Source organism: Podarcis raffonei, chromosome 17 (genome assembly GCF_027172205.1).
Source record: "Podarcis raffonei isolate rPodRaf1 chromosome 17, rPodRaf1.pri, whole genome shotgun sequence".
NCBI classification, from domain to species: Eukaryota; Metazoa; Chordata; class Lepidosauria; order Squamata; family Lacertidae; genus Podarcis; species Podarcis raffonei.
Window position 1 is genome coordinate 13,108,259 of NC_070618.1, and position 22,551 is coordinate 13,130,809.

The 22,551-nt window shown below is 44.1% G+C and overlaps 1 protein-coding gene across 6 annotated transcripts in view; it reads left to right on the forward strand.

The window, feature by feature from the left end:
* Window positions 1–21,921, forward strand: part of ZNF462 (zinc finger protein 462) — a 138,846-nt gene extending 116,925 nt beyond the window's left edge. For all 6 annotated transcript variants that reach the window (XM_053371736.1, XM_053371738.1, XM_053371735.1 and 3 more), the window contains 5 exons: window positions 3,526–3,662; window positions 8,656–8,879; window positions 10,649–10,781; window positions 15,233–15,347; window positions 19,006–21,921. In XM_053371736.1, the coding sequence (XP_053227711.1) occupies window positions 3,526–3,662; window positions 8,656–8,879; window positions 10,649–10,781; window positions 15,233–15,347; window positions 19,006–19,219 (823 nt within the window). In that variant the 3' untranslated portion in view covers window positions 19,220–21,921. The remainder of the gene's footprint in view (window positions 1–3,525; window positions 3,663–8,655; window positions 8,880–10,648; window positions 10,782–15,232; window positions 15,348–19,005) is intronic.
* The last annotated feature ends 630 nt before the right edge of the window (window positions 21,922–22,551 follow it).

Genomic DNA, 22,551 nt, shown 5'->3' on the forward strand with positions numbered 1-22,551 from the left:
GCTTAGCATGTCATCCAAACCCAGGTTCATGGTTTAGCTCTCCCAGACAAACCACAAACTCTAAATCATTGGGCAAATCTTGCTGGTGTAAGATTAGACATGCATACAGCTGTAGGTATACCGCGCACTGCAAAATCCTGCAAATGTTAGCTATGTCCCCAACATGATGGGAAATTAAAATGGGAGCAGTGTAAGACCTAACTCCAACACAGATTTGGCCATATTTTGGTCCATTCTGTTTAGCTGATAAGTATGCCTAAATCTATAGGGACGCGAGTGGCGCTGTGGGTTAAACCACAGAGCCTAGGGCTTGCCGATCAGAAGGTCGGCGGTTCAAATCCCTATGACGGGGTGAGCTCCCATTGCTTGGTCCCTGCTCCTGCCAACCTAGCAGTTCGAAAGCACGTCAAAGTGCAAGTAGATAAATAGGTACCGTTCCGGCAGGAAGGTAAACAGCGTTTCCGTGCGCTGCTCTGGTTCGCCAGAAGCGGCTTAGTCATGCTGGCCACATGACCCGGAAGCTGTACGCCGGCTCCCTCGGCCAATAAAGCGAGATGAGCACCGCAACCCCAGAGTCTGCCACGACTGGACTTAATGGTCAGGGGTCCCTGTACCTTTACCTTTATGCCTAAATCTGCATTGGAGTTACTGTAGGTATATATGTTTTCCATGTCTGCTCAGCAGTTAGTCTCACTGAGTTTGGTGGGGCTTATTCCCAGGTAAGGGAGTATGGATTGCAGCCTCAGTTTGGGGATTTGGCTGGGCCAGGTTGTATCTTGCCTCTTGTTGCTTCACATCTGTTTCCAGTCTTATTCTCCCAGAAGCCACATTTCCTTCCATCAAAAATGTGCAGTTTCTTTTGAAACACAGATTTCGGAATTAGAGTACATTGCTGTTGTTTTTATTAATTGTTCTTCTCTCCTGCCCTTTCTGCTGGAGGAGCCCAGGGCAGCGAACATTAACCATAAAACAAAATCCACAATAATCATGAACAAATTCATTAAAATTAAAATTCAATAAACCTCTCAAATAAAAAATAATTGTCTTGAGTGGTGTACATAAATAAGTTCTGAAAATTTATTAATTTGAATAATTAAAACAATATGCTATATGTAGGCTTAGTATTATTATCACATGGGGAAGCAGAAAAGTTGTGTTTCATATATGAACAGAAGTGTAGGAAATAGGAAACACAAAGCATTCACCCCATTTTCAAATGTCTAAAGCCCCTCTGTCAGTTGAGGTTTTGCCTATCACTGGACATTTCTGGCCTGCTTGCCAGTAAACACTCGATGTTTTTTAAATGGCCATTATTTCACTGGAGATTTGTCCAATCTGTAGTATTACAGTACCACAAGCAACATGGTGATTTATTAAAGTCCTAATGCATTGCAGATTGAAAACTTTAAATAGTATAATTTGCAATGCTATGTTCTGTCTGGAATTATTTTTGAGGCCGGTCATAAAAGTTCGTATGCACAGGGGAGAAAATACGAAAATTCAGGGGTGCAAGAAGTGTGGGTGTTTATTCATATGTACCAAAACCAGTTTGTGTCTATTCTTAAAAACAGGTGCACTGGCCATTTGTGCCATATTACATTTTGATACACTCTAAAAACACAAGTTGGTGACTCCAGAGAGCGCACCTGCCTTGTTTAGAAATAACCTGGGAAGTAGCCTTCACTGCCATCTGTATTTTCTGCTTTGAGTGAAGGTGCAAGGCAAACTCTCCTGACACGAATCTTCCCACTGCCTCTTTCCCCTTATTTCCTTTAGTTAGAGGTTGACATTTGCCCTGAAGCAAGAGGAATTTAGAAACCAGCCTAGGGGAAGCAATAGTGAATTCCTATTGACTGTGTAGTGTTCTGCAGTCAGCAAAACCTTCATTCTCCTAACTGTGAATCACTGAAGTTGATTTTACTCAAAAGTTTTCACAGACAAACTACATGGAAGGTTTCTCACAAAACTGGAAATGGGGTTGCCATGTGTAATGTTTTGCTTCTTGTAACTAACAGAAGCAGGGCATTAGCACAGTGGAACCTCGGGTTACAGAGGGGATCCGTTCCAGAGGCTCCGACGCAACCCGAAAATGTCACAACCCAAAGCACCGCATCTGTGCGTGGCGCGATTTAGCGCTTCTGCACATGCGCAGACGCGGTTTAGTGCTTCTGCGCGAACGGCGCGAACCTGGAAGTAACCCGTTCCAGTACTTCCGGGTTTGCGCCGGTTGCAAGCCAAGGGTGACATAAGATGGAGGCAACGTTACCCAAGGCTCCACTGTATAGGTTTGTCCTTCGGAATTTAAGAATGCAATTGTGCAACTATTTTGCATGTTGGTACCATATTTTTTGGGGACGTGGGTGGCGCTGTGGGTTAAACCACAGAGCCTAGGGCTTGCCGATTGGAAGGTCGGCGGTTCGAATCCCCGCGAGGGGGTGAGCTCCCGTTGCTCGGTCCCTGCTCCTGCCAACCTAGCAGTTCGAAAGCACGTCAAAGTGCAAGTAGAGAAATAGGTACCGCTCCGGCAGGAAGGTAAAATGGCGTTTCCGTGTGCTGCTCTGGTTCACCAGAAGCAGCTTAGTCATGCTGGCCACATGACCCAGAAGCTGTATGCCAACTCCTTCGGCCAATAAAGCGAGATGAGTGCCGCAACCCCAGAGTTGGTCACGACTGGGCCTAATGGTCAGGGGTCCCTTTACCTTTACCTTTACCATATTTGGGGGGAAGCTCTGGCATTGGAACCAGAGTTCTCGACTTCTGAAGCTGCAGTCCTCGTGGAATGATGAGCAGTTCGTAGAGGAGACCCCCAGTTTAAATGTGTAACTGACTCGGACCATGATTCAGAGTATGACCCTACTTCCACTTCTATCCCAAGTACTGGGCTGTGGATATACCATCCCTAGTTGTATCAGTGGATTGGTACTGTGAGCTCCTTGAGTAGTTTCCTGCTTTGGGAGTTACTTCTTTCACTTCCTAGAATGCTTCTACATGGGCCATGCATCCCCACCTTGTTTCCTTTCCAGTGCTTCTCTGGGTTTCACATCTGGGACCAAAGTAAACCTGATCAGCCTGTTGGCTCCTTTTTATTATTATTTTATCTACAGTTCAGCTTTGGTGCAGATGTAACCTTGGTTGACCTCTTAAGCATGGATTCAAATACTGGTTAGAAGGAATCCTTAATCAAAGTTAACATGGGTGCTGATGAAGCGGTTGACCATAATTGCATGGGATTCCCGTGAGGAAAAGAGGGAGCTTGTGATCCAGTGGCCCACAACCATTTTTCGAACCACATTTAAGAGGTCAACCAATGTCAAGTCTGCACCAGCCTTGGGAATGCACAAATCTATTCTTTCTTAGCTTTTGGAAGCACGCCATGCCAGGTTTTGATAACTATTGCTTTTATGAAATAATGCAGAATGGTATCTCTAGCTTCTGTGGGTGAACAAAACAACCCCAACATTACCCAATGGTTGTGGTTCCACAGCACTCTGTTTTGAGCCTTTCCACTACTCCCTGTGTTTCTAGATCTGCTTTTACTATGCACGTGGAAGCTGGGCATTCAGCAGTTCCTGAAGAAGGACCCAAAGATCTCCGCTGTCCTCTCTGTCTGTACCACACCAAATATAAACGGAACATGATTGACCATATCGTCCTTCACAGAGGTAAAGGCACCCCACAGAAATGTACCAGTGGCCAACGTGGGTCTGTACTAATGACTTCTATAGATCATTGGAAAGCCCAGTGCCCCTGGAAAGAGGATGGCGATATTCATCATTAGTTGTTTTGTCTTCAGCATCCTGGTAGTTAAAAGGAAACAAAACAAAATGAACAGGGAAGATGCAAGGGGTTGTTTCGCTTCTCTTAGAACTTTCTTGTTTACTACATGTGCGCTTCTGATTAAATGTTCGTGATAACATGTGTGCATCACTAATGTATACATCAATTCCACCTCTGGAATTGATGTATACATTATGTATACATCAATTCCACCTCAAGCTTCACCTGGTGTTCCAGCGCAGAACTGCAAAAACCCCAAAACTTAGCTCGTTGCGGTTTTTGTCTCTCCTCCCTCTGCTTTTGCTTTTAAGAAATCTAAAGAGGAATTTCAGATTCTCTTGGCTGCTGAATTATAAGCTCGGAAGAGACAGCTGTTTGGACTCTTCAGGCTGGGATTCCTGCCCATAGTTATCACACTTGATGCTTAGAGATGGTCTGTTGGCTATCGAAAACCATGCCCATGTGTTGGGGTGGCATTCTGCCTGATCACAGGCTGAGCAGCATCTCCCAGCAGGATATTGGTGGTGAGATAATGAGAGCTGTGTGTGCCATCTCTCTGGGAGGAAATCTTTTGTTTAGGGGTCTCTTCATGCTGGCGTGCACATGGCGACTCCTTTGCAAGTCGCTGCTTCTTTTTGCTTCCGAGCAGGGTAGGCAAGAAGACTCGAACTCGGTTATTTTCTGGCTGGGCAGAAAAGGCAGGCCAACGACTTTCACAGATGGCCCTCCAACGAAAAAACAAAAACAAAAAACCCCACAGCAAAAATCTCCCCGGGATTCGAGATGCGTGTAACAGAGACACCTCAGTGAATGCTAACAATGGCTTCTAGTGTTGAGCTTAACCTCTGAGGGAGTTATAGCGCCAGCCTGCCAGAGCCTGTTGACCTCTAGGGCATGTTGGAACGGTTATCTGTTTTACAAGACTTTTTAAGGTGTTTTTTCAGTGGGGTGGGGGAGGCATGTCCAGAGAGGCTTCTAAAGCTAGTGTTTAATTTTGTTTCATACTTTCTGGAGTGCCTAAGTGGCTCAGCTGAGCTCCTGTGGTTCTTTCTGAGTTCTTCGTTTTGTTTTTTGAGGTGTTTCAGCTGTTTCTGGAATGTGCTGCTTTTTAAAAATTTTTTTTTTTTGAGCCCCAGAAACATGGATGAAAACAAAAGCTGTTAAATGAAATTAGCACCTTTGCTGCCTTTTTTTGTTTGTTAAAAGTGAACTAGCAGTGCATATTCTGCTAAGTCGTTTTTCATAGCCTTCGTGAAAGAAGTGGCAAGGTCACATTTTAACCCGCTGAACCTCTGTGCTGATTTCTCCACCCCGAGGTGACCCTCTCATTAAGCAGCCACTTGCCTCTCTGGGAGAAGCGCACAGGCGTGCCCGTTTTGGAGGAACAGTACATGGGTTGCATAATCCCTTGAGTGGAAGCTGAAAGCAGGTGTTGAGAGTCTTTTATCTGACTTCACGTCCATTCGAAAGGGAAGAAAAGAAAGGCTTTCCTAGGTGGCAAAAACACAATTTTGTGCTTTTTAAATAATAATAATAATAATAATAATAATAATAATAATAATAATAAAGTGAACCAAAGCTATCATTCCAAAAGAGATAAATCAGAATTAGTTGGAAGCCTGTGAGTCCCAGAGGAAAACCTCCCTGCCCCCTCAGATAAACAGCTTAGCCTTATTAAAAATAAGTTAGCCTTTTAACGTGGTCATGAGAGTCTAGCTTATTTATTTATTCTCTCTTGCTCCTTAATCGCCTTTCGTCAAGTATCCAAAGTGCTGTTCAAGGAATCAACTGTGTGATGCCGTGAATGGTTCCATTTGTGCTATGGACTGTAATGTTTCATTAGCATTACACGGTCTTTATGCCAGGGTCATAGCCATATATCCCCATATTAATGTTTAGGGGTTGGTATACTATGACCTTTTGTGTCATACAGTCTTTCTCCTGAAGAACTTTGCTTTGCTTTCTCTCTTTTCATGAGATCAGGCAGATACTATTAACAGCAAAAAAGAGGTAGTGTCCAATGTTTATTTCATGTCTGTTTCATCATTTTCTGGGATATTGTTGCACATATATTGAACCATAAATTGATTCCATACCATTTAGCTGTCAGGTTCCCTTTTGAAATAATCCTGGAACTTCTTTCTGCCATTTCTTCCCTCACACAACACCATTCCATAGCAAGCTAGGGTTAGGAGGATGACATGATAATTTAACCGGTTTTAAGTCTGGGAAATACAGTTGAACCTCTACTTACGACCGCCTCTACTTGGGCCCGATCCAAGTCGCGACTGCGGCAAACCCAGAACTAAATACCGGGTTTGACACGATTCACGCACACGCAGAAGCGGCTTCTGCCGTTTGCGCATGCGCAGAGGTGGCTGCCGCCATCTGCACATGCGCACAACGGCGCTTCTACCAGAGACCCGTTTCACCTAAAGGACGGGCCGCCGGAACAGATTATGGTGGTAAGTAGAGGTCCCACAGTAGGTATGTCCCTTGTGCCTTTACCCAGACACCCTATAGTCTCAAAAGGATATGAGAAACTTTCATTTAAATAGACGGTAGTGGAGTTGGTTCTACTCAAAAGTAGAATGCAGGCCAGGTTTCATTAAACCACAGATAAGGCCTAATAAGGGACGCAGGTGGCACTGTGGGTTAAACCACAGAGCCTAGCGCTTGCCGATCAGAAGGTCAGCAGTGCAAATCCCCGCGAGCTCCCGTTGCTCGGTCCCTGCTCCTGCCAACCTAGCAGTTCAAAAGCACGTCAAAGTGCAAGTAGATAAATAGGTACCACTCCGGCGGAAAGGTAAACAGCGTTTCCGTGAACTGCTCTGGTTCGCCAGAAGCGGCTTAGTCATGCTGGCCACGTGACCTGGAAGCTGTATGGCGGCTCCCTCGGCCAGTAAAGCGAGATGAGCACCGCAACCCCACGATCGGACCTAATGGTCAGGGGTCCCTTTACCTTTAAGGCTTAAAAAACGACTGAGGCAATTTACAGCCAGAGTATTGGGTTGTTTGGTGCAAGGAATAGGGCTTTTTCAAAAAGAAAAAAAGGAGGAATGTGTTTTTCCTTAAACTGTTACAGGCTTCAGGATGTTATCAATCTGCCGCGGAGAGTGCTTTGTCGCTTACTTGAACACCATCCTAAGTACAGTTTTAATTTGCCTTATATGGGAACAGAGGGAGCTGGGACTCTCTATGTACTTTGTCAGGCTTTAAGGAGGGATTTTTAAAGACCAGGAACAGGTTGTTGCAGGGGCACACTGGCAGCAAGGAATAGCTTTTCTGGCTCACAGATGCACTTGAGTTCCCCAGCAGCCTAACCTCCTGAACCCTTTTGGCACTCCTATTCTCCAAGCCGTGGAAATGCAAATCTATGCCCAGCCAGAGCTTTTCCAGATAATGCAATTTGCAGCCGCTATCTTCTATTAAGGCATTCCCATGCTGCCTTTGAAGAGATGCCCTGACAGTTTTTCCCAGTGCCGAATGCAGTCTTACCATGAACAATATGCCCCAGGCCTTTAATTTTTTCTCTAAGTGCAGTTACTGTTTTACACTACTCAGCAGAAGGAAAATTGTGGCATTGTGAGAACCAGCTGCATTTGCATTCCAGGAAAAATAAGTCACTGAGCAGAACAACTTTTCAAAGGGGTGGGTTAGTATAATAACTTCCACCGTGATCAGATGTGCACGTAGCTATTGCTTTGTTACTGGATTCCTGTTTATCTGGGTTGATTTCCTCCACCCACACAAATGAAATTCACAAGGGCAAGACATTCAGAAATTGTAATTTGGAGTGGCTGCATATTTAACTATCACTAAAGAGTTCTGTTGTTTAAACTGTGGTTGTCCATGAAGGGCAACTTGTATGATTTTTACCCAAATCAAATTCTTACTGAGGTAGCTCTGCAATTTGTGTGGAGAAGGAGCAGGTGCATGCGCCGCTTCTTAGCCCTGCATAGAAAACACATCATGCTGTGCGCATGCTGCATGTTGAGGCCCATAACTGTGGCACCCTGAATCACACAGTTAGTTCTTTGCCCAGGGGGGAGTGGGTAAGTCAAAGATTGTGTGTATTGAGCCAGCATGCGTTCTGGCCTTGGCTCAGTTGGTTAGTCATCAGGGGACAGCAGACTTTTTCAGCAGGGGGCCGGTCCACTGTCCCTCAGACCTTGTGGCCAGACTATATTTTGAAAAAAAATAAATGAATTCCTAAGCCCCACAAATAACCCAGAGATGCATTCTAAATAAAAGCACACATTCTGCTCATGTAAAAACACCAGGCAGGCCCCACAAATAACCCAGAGATGCATTTTAAATAAAAGGAGACATTCTACTCATGTAAAAACACGCTAATTCCCGGACCGTCCACGGGCTAGATTTAGAAGGCGATTGGGCCAGATCCGGCCCCTGGGCCTTAGTTTGCCTACCCATGGCAGCGGTTCTCAACCTGTGGGTCCCCAGATGTTCTTGGACTACAACTCCCATCATCCCTGAGCTCTGTCCTTGCTGGCTAGGGGTGATGGGAGTTGTAGTTCAACAACATCTGGGGACCCACAGGTTGAGAAAGGCTGGGTTAGAGCATGGTGCTGATAACGCCAAGGTTGCAGGTTCTATCGCTGTATTGGACAACTGCGTATTCCTGCACTGCAGGGGGTTGGACTAGATGATCCTCAGGCTCCCTTCCAACTCTACGATCTGCTGCAGATTAATGTGACTGATTATGTGGGCTCTAGACCACAAAACAAATTGAGGGGTTTGAAATTAAATTTTGGGGAAATAGCAGAATGGCGATGAAGGGGCTGTATGTGAGTTGCCTTTAGGGAACAGGAGAAAACTTAGTAATAGAACTTCTGCCATTTCTTTTCGCCCCACTAGAAGAGCGAGTGGTTCCCATAGAAGTGTGCCGTTCCAAGCTGTCCAAATATTTGCAGGGAATCGTTTTCCGCTGTGACAAGTGTACCTTCACGTGCTCCAGCGACGAAAGCCTACAGCAGCACATAGAGAAGCACAATGAGCTGAGACCTTACAAATGCCAACTCTGCTACTATGAGACCAAGCACACGGACGAACTGGATGTTCACCTTCGAGATGAGCATAAGGTGAGTTTTTGGGCGCCATCCGCGCCCATGGGTGAACATGCTGTGCAGCAGACATAGCGACAGGTGGTCCAACACCTTCTTAAAGAAATGTTTCCGCAACAAAATTGTGCTCTTCACTGCTATAGGAAACAGAGCTGACCGCTAGCTTCTTGATAAGACAGATCTGTCCGTGGTTATCGGCCATTGCAAGTGGAACCTGTAGCAATATACTCTCATTCAGGGTTCCAGCCATTCTATTCTATTCCCCTCCTCCTCCAGTTTTCTATTCTGGTTTGTGGACACACAGCACCTTCAATAATGCACGTGTTGTTGTGGTTCTTCCATTTTCCGCAGTTTGAGATGGATGGCATCACATTTTCACCACCCTAGCTCAAGCTTATTTTAATAGTGTTCTCTCAGCATGCACCTAACCCAAAGGATTCACAACAATTTGGCTGGAGGGCAAACATACAGCTTGCGTGTTCATGGCAAAGCGTTTCCACTAACGATTCAGCAGTTATTAATGTGAGAATACATTCATGAATTGATGCAGAAGCAATTTTTCAATTGGCTGAATATGTACCTTATTCATGTGTGGCTCTGCTGTGATGATATAGTATCAAATTAACAGCATGCGTACTGCTCATTTAAAAATTTTGGGGAGTCGTGAGGAGTTGTGGTTTACCTCTTCTTCCACCCTCCACCAATTGACAGGGAGCAGGTGGCGCTGTGGTCTAAACCACTGAGCCTCTTGGGCTTGCCGATTGGAAGGTCGGCGGTTCGAATCCCCACGATGAGGTGAGCCAACCTAGCAGTTCAAAAGCATACCAGCACGAGTAGATAAATAGGTACCGCTGCGGCGGGAAGGGAAACAGTGTTTCTGTGAGTTCCGGCACTCGTCATGGTGTCCCATTGCACCAGAAGCGGTTTAGTCATGATGGCCACATGACCCGGAAATCTGTCTGTGGACAAACGCTGGCTCCCTCGGCCTGAAAGCAAGATGTGCACTGCAACCCCATAGTCACCTTTGACTGGGCTTAATCATCCAGGGGTCCTTTACTTTTACCTATCGCTTCTTCCATCCTCCACCAATTGATCCTTTTTGGATGGCTAGCCATGCTTAAGGATGCCATCCCTTGCTTCTCTTCCTCCTAACTCCTGCCGCCTTCCAGCCCTTTTTCGAGAGCTAGCATTATCCCACAGGTGTAAAGAATCCAAAACTTGCAAGATTTCTCCCTTTATGACTGTGGGAGCAGCTAGCCACCAACACGATGCTAGGCTACAGTCATATCAGGATGGGAGTCATCAGTAGGAGTCACCACCCAGGAATCCTCTTCATCATGTCCAGTATAGATGCATTTTAAAAATCACTTCTGGGAAGATGTAAGCCTGTCTTTGAGCCCTTCTTCCCTGCTGGAGAATGAATGCCAAGGCCCATGCCCCATTCTTGCTCTGCCCTATAGAACTCAAATCAGTGCTTTCCTCCTTCTACCTCTTCTCCTTACGTGGCTTTTGGCAGTGCCCCTTCCAGCCCTTGTATGCTTCTGGGTGCTTGTGGGCTTGCCAAAGACAGAGACCAAAGTGAGCCCTGACAGCAAAAAGCCATCTCTCTTTGGTATGTCTCGAACCATTGTTTTGCTCTCATGGGAATTATTTATTGTCAAAACAATTTGAGAGCCCCTGTTGTGTGAAAGAATGTTGGTATATGGGGAAATCTGAGGCATGCACAGTGTGTAGACCGGGAAATCGTAATAGATGAGATTACATGACATTGTTTTCTTCCCCCAAAGGTGAGTCGCAATTTTGAGCTGGTTGGACGGGTTAACTTAGATCAGTTGGAACAAATGAAGGAAAAAGAGGAGAGTTCCAGCAGCGATGAGGAAGAGAAGGAAGAGGAGATGAGCCCCAAGAGTGAAGCGAGAGGTTAGTATAATTGTCTTGTCTCTGATACCAAGCACATTGCTGGGACTGGCTACCCTCAAAAAGCAACATTTTTTATCTCACCTGCATTTCCCCCCATGAACCAAGACACACCAATGCTAAAGGAGGGAGAGGGAGAGAGAGATTGGTCTGGTTCACATATAACACTAAGCATAAGCTTTGGTTTATTGGATCATTACTTTGGGTTATGTGCAAACTGTGCCCAAAGGCTTGACTATGGTTTGTTCACATCTAGCAAACCATGGTCTGAAGGCATGACTTGTGGATGGCCTGTGAACCTTGGTTTGTTGTAATGTTGACTTGACATGCATGCCCTTCTTTAACCATGATTTGTTTGGCCACTGTGCTCCAGGAGCACCCTAAGTTACAAAGGCAGAAGGCACTTTGGGGGGAAAACAAAGCTTTGGAGAACCAAGTCAGGTTATTTGATTATGCACGGGACAACTCAGGTTTGCCTTGTTTCTTAAACCATAGGTTAAGCAAGCCATGGCTTCGTGTTTTGTGTGAACCAAGCCATTGTCTAAGCCACTGTATTTTCTGGATGCTTTAGAATGGCCACTCCGTGTCTCCAGGAAATATTCAATCAGCTGCCGGATAATGGAGAAACAATTGGTGCACAAGCAAAAAGTTCATAATAGTTGTTGAGTGGTTTGGGGGTGTTTTTTTGCAATGTCCATATGAAATGAATAGTCGATCATTCACCTTTATTATAGTTTAAGTTCATAACCTCTTCGCCTAATTCAGATTTTCAACTAATATGAAAATATGAAGATGGCTAGATCATGGCTAATGCACAACCAGAAAGTTGTATACAATATATAATTGTATATTTGTACTGCAGTGCCAGAACCAACTATCTAAGCACCAGCACAGCCAGGCATCCATCATTTTTCTTGTCTCGGTGTTACTGCAAAAATGATTATCTGTTTGCGACAACTGGGCTGGGTATGAGAATTGGGACAAAGGTGGCTGGGCTGTTTAAATGGCAGTTGCATCCTGTCAAAATGTAGTTCCAGCAGTGAAGCTTCTGTAATATATATACAGGCACAATGTAATGAAAACTGGTGAGCTCTAGCGGTGAATCCTTGGGCATTGGCCTCATCCCGTTGGACAAGAGTCAACATGGCCTGAGGAATGGGTAGAGGGGATTCCGCCAACATTTGAAGTGACTGGCTGGCGAGAGACCCTGTTTGGAAATAAAAGGCTGGTCTCAAACTCCAGAAGTCAGAGGAGATTCCATCAGTCGTGTGTCAAGTAGAGCTTTACTGTGTCAGAGAGTATGTTGAAGAAGAGGGCAGAAGAAGGAAGAGCTGGAAGCTGGAGCCAGGCAGAGGACATTGAGGCTTAATGGTTTGGAAGGCCTATGAGAAGCCCAGAGCTAAAATCACTGGCTGGCACTAAGAAGTCATATCGGGAAGAGTGTGTGTCACAAGTGGCAGCCTTTGAGAGAGCTGTGCAGCTAAGAGTCAGTGGGGTTGCTGGACCAGGGTGACAGCAGAAGACCTGTCAGAAGTCTTTGAGGGACCCAAGAGGCATCCAAACTGTTGGTGTTTGGAGTTAATAATACATAGCTTGGAAGTTCAGCTGACCACTGAAACACTGTTGGAGAAGCACACTTTACACTGGATATAATTACATCGAGACTCTTGAGTTTGCCAAATAAGAAAGCTAAGTTTATTAAAGGAAATGCATACTTCATACGAACGATCCTGGTTCTATCTAACAAAGGTGGAGATACAAAGAGTTGTGCCTCCTGTATGTTCTCGGCAGGAGAGAGATCTCCTTTCCCAAGGTTAAGGATGAGGAAGAAGGAAGTAGGAAATGAGGTCAGCAGTCTTGAGAGTATCAGTCTAACACTGAAGGAAGATCAGTAGTTGGCACAAGAAAGACAGTCTAGGAAAACTCTTGGCTCCTCTCTATCTACCCTTCCCATGAAGATATGTCAGCCTACAGTGCAAGTTGTGTTGCATCCCAACATTTTCAACAAGAAAAGTCTTAAACCACCAGATGAGGGGAAAATGTTGAACTCCAATCCTCTAAAGGCTGTAACCATGCCTATTTGTGTCCACTAACATTTTCAGTTGCCCTTTCACACCTGACCCCCACTACAACCAAATTCGGGATTAGGGAGAGAGTAAGACAAAGAAAGGCAAATTATGCCGATTGTCTAATACATGTTTATTAGAGTAAATGTATGCAAATATTCCCACTTGGAATGAATTCATTTTCAGCACCAGATTTTCATTAAAACTGCAGACAGTGCCCCTCCTTTTCCTTCCTCATGTTGTGGCAAATTTATTCTGTTTGAGGACCAAACTGTGAGATACTTATGTGGATAAAGATCAGCATTCTGCGAAAGATGCTTTTAACATCAAGAGGACAAAAAAAACAAAAAAAAAACAACTAAAGTAATGTACACTCCTTGATAGATGGTTTTAACAATCAATGCATGAGAAAAAGCTTTTGGGAAGAAAGTGACAATATCTCTTCTAAGCACTGAAACTGCCCAGAGAAATAAGGGCAGGCTCTTGTGTGTATGTGTGTGAGAGAGATTTTCAGTAGCTTAAGTTAGCTCATAAGCTGTGTACATTATAATAAAACGTGGAAATGAGGCAAGCAGAGATCAGCGGTAAATGAAGCAAAATCCCCATTTCTTTCATTATGTACTTTGAGAGGACTCCGGGAAGGCAAAGGCATTGGCATTCTGTTGTTTTCTTGCTCAAGATAATCCCCACTAAAGAATTAATGCTTGGAGCAGATGGCGCCATCTCATTTTCAGTGAAAAGAATCAAGCGAGATAGTCCAAGCAATTATTTTTAATGGCCTGTGTGGCGATCATCTTAATTTTGTGAGAAAACGTTTCATCTTTTGTTTGGTGGCCTGGTCGCTCTTGTTCACACAGAGGGCCTGCGTCTCAGCCGTGTGGAATGTCTACTGTTCCTTCAAGGTGTCAGGAGTTCTCAATTATATTTGGCGGGGCATGATCCAGCCAGAGCTTAAGCGTTTTTCTCAGTCGCATTGATCTGAGCACATTATTTGTTCTTTCCGGCGGAAAATCAACGAGACTTGGAGCGTTCAAACTTTGCCTGGATCAGGCCTCCAGTTGTGATTGGCAGGGCATACCCAGACTAAATAAAACACTTTGTTGGGTCTTACCCTGTACAAGGGGCGTCCTTTGTATAGGAGGAATGGCTGCAGTCCATGTGTCTGATTGGAGCCGGTGGCAAAACGTACATTTGTTTCAGTGAGCCTGGAGTGCATTGTAAATGTCTGGTGAGCAAGGCAGCTAATGCTGGCAAGCTGCTCCTTCCTTTCAGATTGCCTTTTGCCTATATTTCCACAAGACGCCTTTGGTGGGTAGGGAAGAGAAGGTTAAACCCAGTTCTAAGACTACACTTTTTACTAATTCTAACCCCCAAAGAACCTATGGCAAAACCAAAACTTTTGTGAGAGCTGCTTCAGACATTATAACAGCATGAAGAGATTTTTTTTGGAAATGCCTGTATCTCATATTCTCTAGATCTCTGTTTGAGGTAAAATGGTTTTTTCTCAGCTCTACATTAGCTTTCTGGTGGAAAATGATCTGTTCTGTACAAGACAGCGAGGCAAAGGAACAAGGGGTGCCGAACACTTGCATTTCCTGTACTCTTCACATCACTGTTACGTTCAACACCATTCTCAGAGTGCTGAGAATTCTGTGTTAAGAGATCTTTAGTCTCCTTACATAACCAAAGGGCTTCCTGGGGACAAGCATGTAACAGTTAAAGCAGTTCAGCTCTGGAATTGACATCTTGCCCTTGCACCTAGAATTGTTTTAAAGGGCGTTAAAGAGAAAGGTAATTTACAATGAAGGTGAAAATAAGAGATGAATACCGTATTTTTTGCTCTATAAGATGCACCAGACCACAAGACGCACCTAGTTTTTGGAGGAGGAAAACAAGAAAAAAAATATTCTGAATCTCAGAAGCCAGAACAGCAAGAGGGATCGTTGCACAGTGAAAGCAGCAATCCCTCTTGCTGTTCTGGCTTCTGGGATAGCTGCGCAGCTTGCATTCGCTCCATAAGATGCGCACACATTTCCCTTTACTTTTTAGGAGGGAAAAGGTGAGTCTTATAGAGCAAAAAATATGGTAACTAATCAGTTGCATTAGGTGTGGGGAGGGGGAATAAATCTGAAAGTTTTCACATGAAGCAGAATCTTTTAGTCAAATGTTATTATTTCTTAGTTCGGCCACTTCATGAACAGTGTCGATCTTCCTTACTCAATCCAAATTTGCACATGCCTTAGGGTACGTCTAGGATACTGGCATTCTCATCTCAGATTCCTTTTTTAAGAGGTCTTGTTTACATTCTCTTGGGCTTTGTTTTCTGTTTCCTTCAGAGAAATGGGAGGACTCTTACATGAGCTTAACATATGAATTGTTTTCTTCCAGGGTCCATGAGGTTCTCAGAGAATGGACCACCAGAAAAACGTTTCCCCTGTGAATTTTGTGGCCGGACGTTTGCAGAGGGCTCAGAGTGGGAACGGCATGTGCTGAGGCACGGCATGTAAGTTGGTCAAAGTCTCTCTGCTTTGAACACATTGGTTGGCACATAGGAAGGTGCCTGGATAGCTCGGTCAGTTAGAGCGCAGTGCTGGTAATGCCAAGGTTGTGGGTTCAATCCCCCTATGGGACAACTGCATATTCCTGCATTGCAAGGAGTTGGACTAGACAATCCTCAAGGTCCTTTCCAACTCTACAATTCTGTGGTTCTAAGCTGGTCTGCTGGTCCATCTAGTTCAGTGTTTTCTACATTGACTGACAGAAGCTCTCCTGGGTTTTTGACACGGGTTTCTCTCCCAGCCTAACTTGGTGGCCGTCCGGAGTTGGAGTCTTAACAGAAGGGCTAAAGTTTCCCCATCCTTCCCTTAAAGCGTAGCAAATTGGCTGTGGCGTAAACTTCCATGATTTGGAACCCACTTCATCCCATGTCGTCAGCCAAATGGGACCCTGCAACCATCATTGGAAGCCCTTTTTGATGTGCCGCCTCTGTGAGAGGTCCAGAAGGCGTTAACACAAAAACAGGGCCTTTTCTGCAGTGGCTTCCTGTCTGTGGAATGCTCTCCCCATGGAGACTTGCCTGGCATCAGCATTAGAAGGGGGTAGGATGTTTTTAATATATTTCTCTTTCCTCTTGGTTTTAGTGTCTGTCTGTTTGGTTGCAAGTTGTTGATAAATAATAATAATAATAATAATATAGAAAATAGTGTTTAGTCAGGGTGACAAGGCCCTCTGATTCTCCAGGTAGCCTCCTCCTTCTTTTCCTCCTCCATCTCCTGCTCAGCTTGTTTTTAAACTTAATAACAAACCATCCCCATATAGCCTAATCCCAAAGGAAAAGTTCAATGGATATACAATGTCAATGATCCAATCAAACATGAAGCAGTCGTCTTTGGTTGGCCAATTAAATAATCTATGGCCTTTTAAACTTGGGGGGGGTATTGTTTTTGTTTGTTACTGTGTTATGGGTTTTTATGTTGTAAACCACCCTGTGATCCACAGATAAAGGGCAGTATAGGAATTAAATAAATAAATAGCCAATCAGAACAGTAACTTGCTGCAGTTTTGCATAAAAATGGTTCATTCTGGAACAATGCCCACAACCAATAAACTGCAAGCATTTCTCTCTTTTATAATGATTTTTATGAATTTTTCCAAATTATTACATAACTCCAATCATTTATTATTATTTTGGTTACACGTTTTTTTCTTGACTTCCCGACCCTTCTTCCCTGGTTCTCCCCCCCCCCCGCCCTTTAATTCCCCCGATATCAGCTGCATTAAAACACATTTATGTTTATTGCCTAAGCTTCCAAAGCCCTTTCTCTACATTCTTCCGTCGCTCACATCTCAAATCCTGTGCGTGATTTCATATAAGAATGATAGTTCAATAGGTGATGCACCAATGGCCTCCATTCTTCTAGGAAGATAGTATCATTTTGTCCTCTTTATTTTAGCAGTCAGTTTTGCCATTTCTGCATAGTCCCATCAGTTTTTGTAAGCCATCCTTCCTTAGTTGGATTCTCTTTGTCTTTCCGTTTCTGTGCATATAAAGTTCAAGCTTGCAAGCATTTCACAATACCACCGTCCTTCCGTTTTCCTCCAATGGATGCCAATGGATCAATCTGAATTCGTTTTAGCCAATTACGCTGCCACTGCTATTCTGTCCCGTTCCGAAAGAGAGAAGTTTTACCAACACACCACTTTAAGAGACCGTGTGGAAAACATCAGAAGGAGTGATGGGCTGTTTGTGTTGGCTTAAGGCAGGGCCAAGGAACTATGGCAAAGACCCATTGGTTTATTTTCGGATAAAATGGCTTCCTTTCGTTAGCCACCGCCACTTGGGGGTATGGCTTACGTAGAATGAATGAATGAATCTTTATTTGCGTCAGCCATAGCAATAAAACAACAGTACGATATACAAAGTATAGAAATAAAAAGTCAGTTATATAAAATACATTTTAGGGTTTTAAATCAATAGTCAAATAGTGGATCTTATTCTGATTGCCCCAGCTAAAAACCTTGCAACCTTTGCTGTCACCTGCTCATCTTGATCTGCCAAGAGAAAGGACACTGGCAGTGGTTGGGCAACCTGGAATGGATAATAAAAGAGGCGTGGTAAAGACTCTCCTCCCTGGAAGAGAGGGGAGTGGTTGTGGGCGGGAGCCCGAGCTCCGCCCTGGCCGGGGGCCTTAGCCCCCGCCCCTCCTCACCTGGCTGGCACCCACGCCCACCGGAGGCAGCCAACCAGGTGTCTCCGGGGGGCGTGTTTAGCAGCTTAATGCTGCGGCTCCAGCTCCGCCTCCTCCTCAGTCGTCGTCGTCCCGCAGCGAGTCACCCACCCTCCACTCCCATTTAGCTCAGGGTCTAGGTTTTTTGGCCTTGCTATGGACCTTAGGTTGGTCGCCCCGGTTGTCTGGGGGGCCTGGTAGGAATTTTTCCATTTGGCATTAGGCTTTTTGGTTTTTTCGCCTACCTCGTAGCAATCGTCACAACTTTTGTGGTATTGGTGGGTAGGTTAGGCATTGGATTCATGTGTGTCTAAGGGCTAGGTGTGGCCATCGCCTATGCTATCTACCGTGGGTTATTCCGTTAAAGGAATCTGGCGGTCGTGTATTCCGTCCGATGCCTGCTTGGCGGGAGGCCATGGCACGACCCTCGGTGACATCAGGGGTGAGCCTATAGTTGGATGAGCATCAACAGGCTCCACCTACTGGTGAATAAACCCACCTCCTATAGTCATCCAATGCCTAAGCCAATACCTTTTCACTGCTGTAATCAATAAAGTTGTGGCCTTTTCTTGCCCATTAACCTTATATCACGTGTCCTTGTGTGTTTATTTCACATAGCGGGGGTCGGGCCCTCGATCCACAATCTCATTCCTCAAGTCTTTATAAAGAGTGCAAGCCAGAAGGGCATGCGCCACCGATTCGGCACTGCCATCTCCACAGGGACATGAGTGTTTTTCGTGTGGAATCTCTTGGAATCGTCCCTCAAATACAGCCAAGGGCAATACGCTCAATCTTGCGAGAGCAAAAGCTCACCTATATTTTGGAATTGCTAGGTTACGCAGATAGGGTGCCAGAGAGTCGAAATGGGAAGTTGGAAAATAGTCATACCACGGGCAAAAGTTTCTTATTGTGGCCAAGTTGTTCTGACGCTCAATAGTGTTGGTGCTGACCTTTAAAGCCCTAAACGGCCTCGGTCCAGTATACCTGAAGGAGTGTCTCCACCCCCATTGTTCTGCCCAGACACTGAGGTCCAGTGCCGAGGGCCTTCTGGTGGTTCCCTCACTGCGAGAAGCCATTTTACAGGGAACCAGGCAGAGGGCCTTCTCGGTAGTGGCGCCCTCCCTATGGAACACCCTCCCACCAGATGTCAAAGAGAGCAACAACTACCAGACTTTTAGAAGACATGTGAAGGCAGCCCTGTTTAGGGAAGCTTTTAATGTTTGATGTATTACAGTATTTTAATATTGTTTTGGAAGCTGCCCAGAGTGGCTGGGGAAGCCCAGCCAGATGGGTGGGGTATAAATAATAAATTATTATTATTATTATTATTATTATTATTATTATTATTATTATTATATCATTTCGGCGCTGACAAATTGGCTTACGTAGAACACGTGCCCAAAACGCCTCACCTTCCATTTTCTGAATTTCTAGGGCTGTGAATGAAACCAAGCGGGCAATTGTTGAAGATAGCCAGCCGAAAGAGGAGGCGGAGGAGAATGTTACGGTACCACTGGCAGAAGAGATGGAAAGCAGCGCGGAAATCGTGGTGGACTTTTCCCACAAGAACGAAACTTCTGTCTGTATTGTTGCTGCTGCTGCTGCTGATAAATCACTCCAAGAGAACGAAGAGGCCAAAAGCGAATGAGCACCTGGTGTGATTTCAAACAACCTACTTGAACAGTGATGGATGGGATGGGGTGGGGTGGGGAAGGGGGGCGAGGAAGAATCAAAGCTGCTTTTAGGACTGAATGATCTATTTTCAAAGCACTGGTACCTGTGTGTGTGTGTGCGTGCGTGCGTGCGTGCGTGTGTGTGTGTACATATATTAATTTTATTTAATTGAGGACTATGTGGCTCCAGTACCATCTCTGCAACTCTTCTGGATCTTGACAATGGGAAGTTTATGTTCATTTGGACTTGAGGAGCAAACTCCCAAATATTCCTCGCGTTATGCCGCCGTGCTTTGCCCTGGAGACTTCGGATTGTTTCGAGGATGGAAGAAGCGTCACGAGGATGGAAGATGTGGAGGACAACTTTCCGGCGCACAAATGTGGGCGCCTTTTTTTCTAGTTTTAATAAACATATTATGCTTTTCCAGACTGACTGACTTGCTTTAGAAGAAAGAAAGAAAGAAAGAAAGAAAGAAAGAAAGAAAGAGAAAAAAACTGCTTAAAACAGTCACCTGTTTCCTAGTACCTCAGAATTAACCAAGGGAAATAAAAAAAAAAATACAAATCTCTGCATTTGTCTGTACTACCTGTTGTCATTGTGGTTAAATGTAGAGAGAGAGAGAGAGACTGATGGGCAAGATGGTGAATGGAAGGGAAAAAAACACAACCACAAAGTTTTAAAAGAATGGAAAACAAAATTGTGCTCAAAATCCCTGTGGGGGTTTTATTTCTTAAAATACTGTGATTTTTTTAATTATTTTAGTATAAAAAAAATACAAAAGAGAGAGAGAGAGAGAGAGTTCCTAGATACCTGTCTGTGACTTGTCATCTTTTATTCCAGGTAAGCTGTTAGCGTTCAGCTATTATTTCAAAGTCATGTGACTTGACTCTGTGCCGTTCTTGTTTTGCCCCATGTCTATGTCTGCTCAGCCTGAGGGATTGCAAATACAGCACAATTAAGGGTTTTTTCTTTCCCCATGTAAAGTAACGTTATTCCCCCCCACCCTGGTCCACCCACCCACCCAAGAGATGGCGTTGGGAAGGAATATTAGTTATTGTGAATAGAATTGTGTTCCCCCCCCTTTTTTTTATAGTTTTTAACATGTGGAATTAGCAGAGAAGTAACGTTTTCTTTTTTTATATAAAAAAAGACAGAAACAAAAAAAAATGATAACCCCGTTAAACTAAAGAACCAAACTTACAGCACAGCTATGCAGGTTGTGGACCAACCAGACGGGTCCTCATAATCATTCTGTTGCTTGTCAAATTGAACATCTCTCACTGGTTATTATTTTGGTTATTAAGAACGGTTGCCTTTTTCCTTTTTTCCTTTTTTTTTGTATGTGGCGTGTGTCTCGTTTTGGGGGGAGGAGGGGGGAGCTGGTTAAAAAAACACGTCATTTTGAAAGCTTGAGGTGACCAATTTCTGTACTGTTGGGGGGCCTGGAGATCTCTTGGTGGATTTCAAGGCGAGAGTCTATAAACTTAATGGTATCGCCTCCCGTTAGCTCTTCGCATGAGAAAAAAACAGCGTAGCGTAAATAGGAATTTGCACGCGTGGAGATGGAGATTGTGTTCCTTATTCATGCAAAAAAAAGTCTTGTGTGAACGTGAGAACACAAGCTCGGGACCCGCGGGTGATGGTCTGATTGTGAACAAATGGGTTTCTATCCAAAAAGTAGAAAGTACTTGACTGAAACCTAGTTTTAGAAATGCATGTGTCTCTTTGGGTTGTTTTGGTTCTCTTTTTCTTTTTCATATTTTGTTTGGCGCTTTTTTAAACCGGGGGGGGGGGTATATGGGGTGGGGTTAGGGGGGTTGGGAGACTGGAAGTTGCTGAGAAGTCAGTATCCAACAGAACTTCTCATCAAATTGATGGTGGAAAAGAATAATACTGTTGCATTTGTGGAATAAGTGCTACTCAAAAAGCATGGTGTTTTGATTTTGAGGATTCATACTTTGTGGGGTGGGATTTTTATTTTTATTTTCTACTTTTTATTTGGAGGGAGGGAGAGTCGTGTGGAAAACACATTGGAAGGACAAGTATAAATACACATTTTGTGTCTGAATGTTTTCTTTTTAATTGGCCTCATTTCAAATGTATTTAAACAGTTCCATACCTGGATTGGGTGTTTTGTAATGGTTACCAAAAATGAAAAAGATGAAAAAAAATAAAAAATAAATGATTGTGACATGCTTTTATCACTACTTTATTTTTCAAATAACATGTAAATATTGTAATCCATTGGATTTGTTTTGTTTTGTTTTTTGCTAACCTGTTAATAAATATATGGGACCATTATCCTTTTTAACAAGTCTAGAATGTCATATTTTTTTCTTGTGTTCCCCCCCCTCCCTTCCCAAATGTATACCTTGATATATTGTGGACACACATTTTAGATGCATTATTATAATTCTGTTGGCTGTAATGATGACCTAGGATTGAGAATAACATTTTTTTTTCCATTTGTTTAATTTATACAGAGGACTTTTTCAGAGTTTGACAGAAGGAAATAAATAGCGAAATGATAACCCACTGGCTTCAGAACTCAGTATTTCCTAATTACAATTAACTACTGCTCAGTGTTTGGTGGTACAAGGAGTGGAAGTTCTGAAATGTTGCACTGATAACTTTTTTTAAGGCAAAAGAAAACAAATAAAGACTTTTCAAAAGCGAGTGTATGTATGGTTCAATCTAAATTAACTTTAACACCCAAGTTACAGTTACAGTGGTACCTCGGGTTACATACGCTTCAGGTTACAGACTCCACTAACCCAGAAATAGTGCTTCAGGTTAAGAACTTTGCTTCAGGATGAGAACAGAAATCGTGCTCCAGCGGCGCGGCAGCAGCAGGAGGCCCCATTAGCTAAAGTGGTGCTTCAGGTTAAGAACAGTTTCAGGTTAAGAACAGACCTCCGGAACGAATTAAGTACTTAACCCAAGGTACCACTGTATTGGCAGTTAATTGCTGAAAACCTGTCCAAAGTAAAGGAAACTGTCACAAGATGGGCATGGGAAGGAATGCTTTGATCCAAGGCCAACCCATGACGTTTTGCCGCCTGAGACAAAGGACAGGATGCTCTCTCCCCCTGCCCATTCCATATATTGTAGGTGTCTAGGCTGATGGTTGAATGTTGCTTCATCTCTCGGACCTCAGGGTCACAGGTTATTCTAGGGGAATACTGCACTTCACAATCTTCCTGAGGTAGTTGCCTCACTTTGCCCAATGGTAGGGCCGTGCTTCCACCTTCTTGGCCAAAAGGGGGTTGTTTCCTTTTTTAAACAATCCCATTCTCCTTGCAAGAC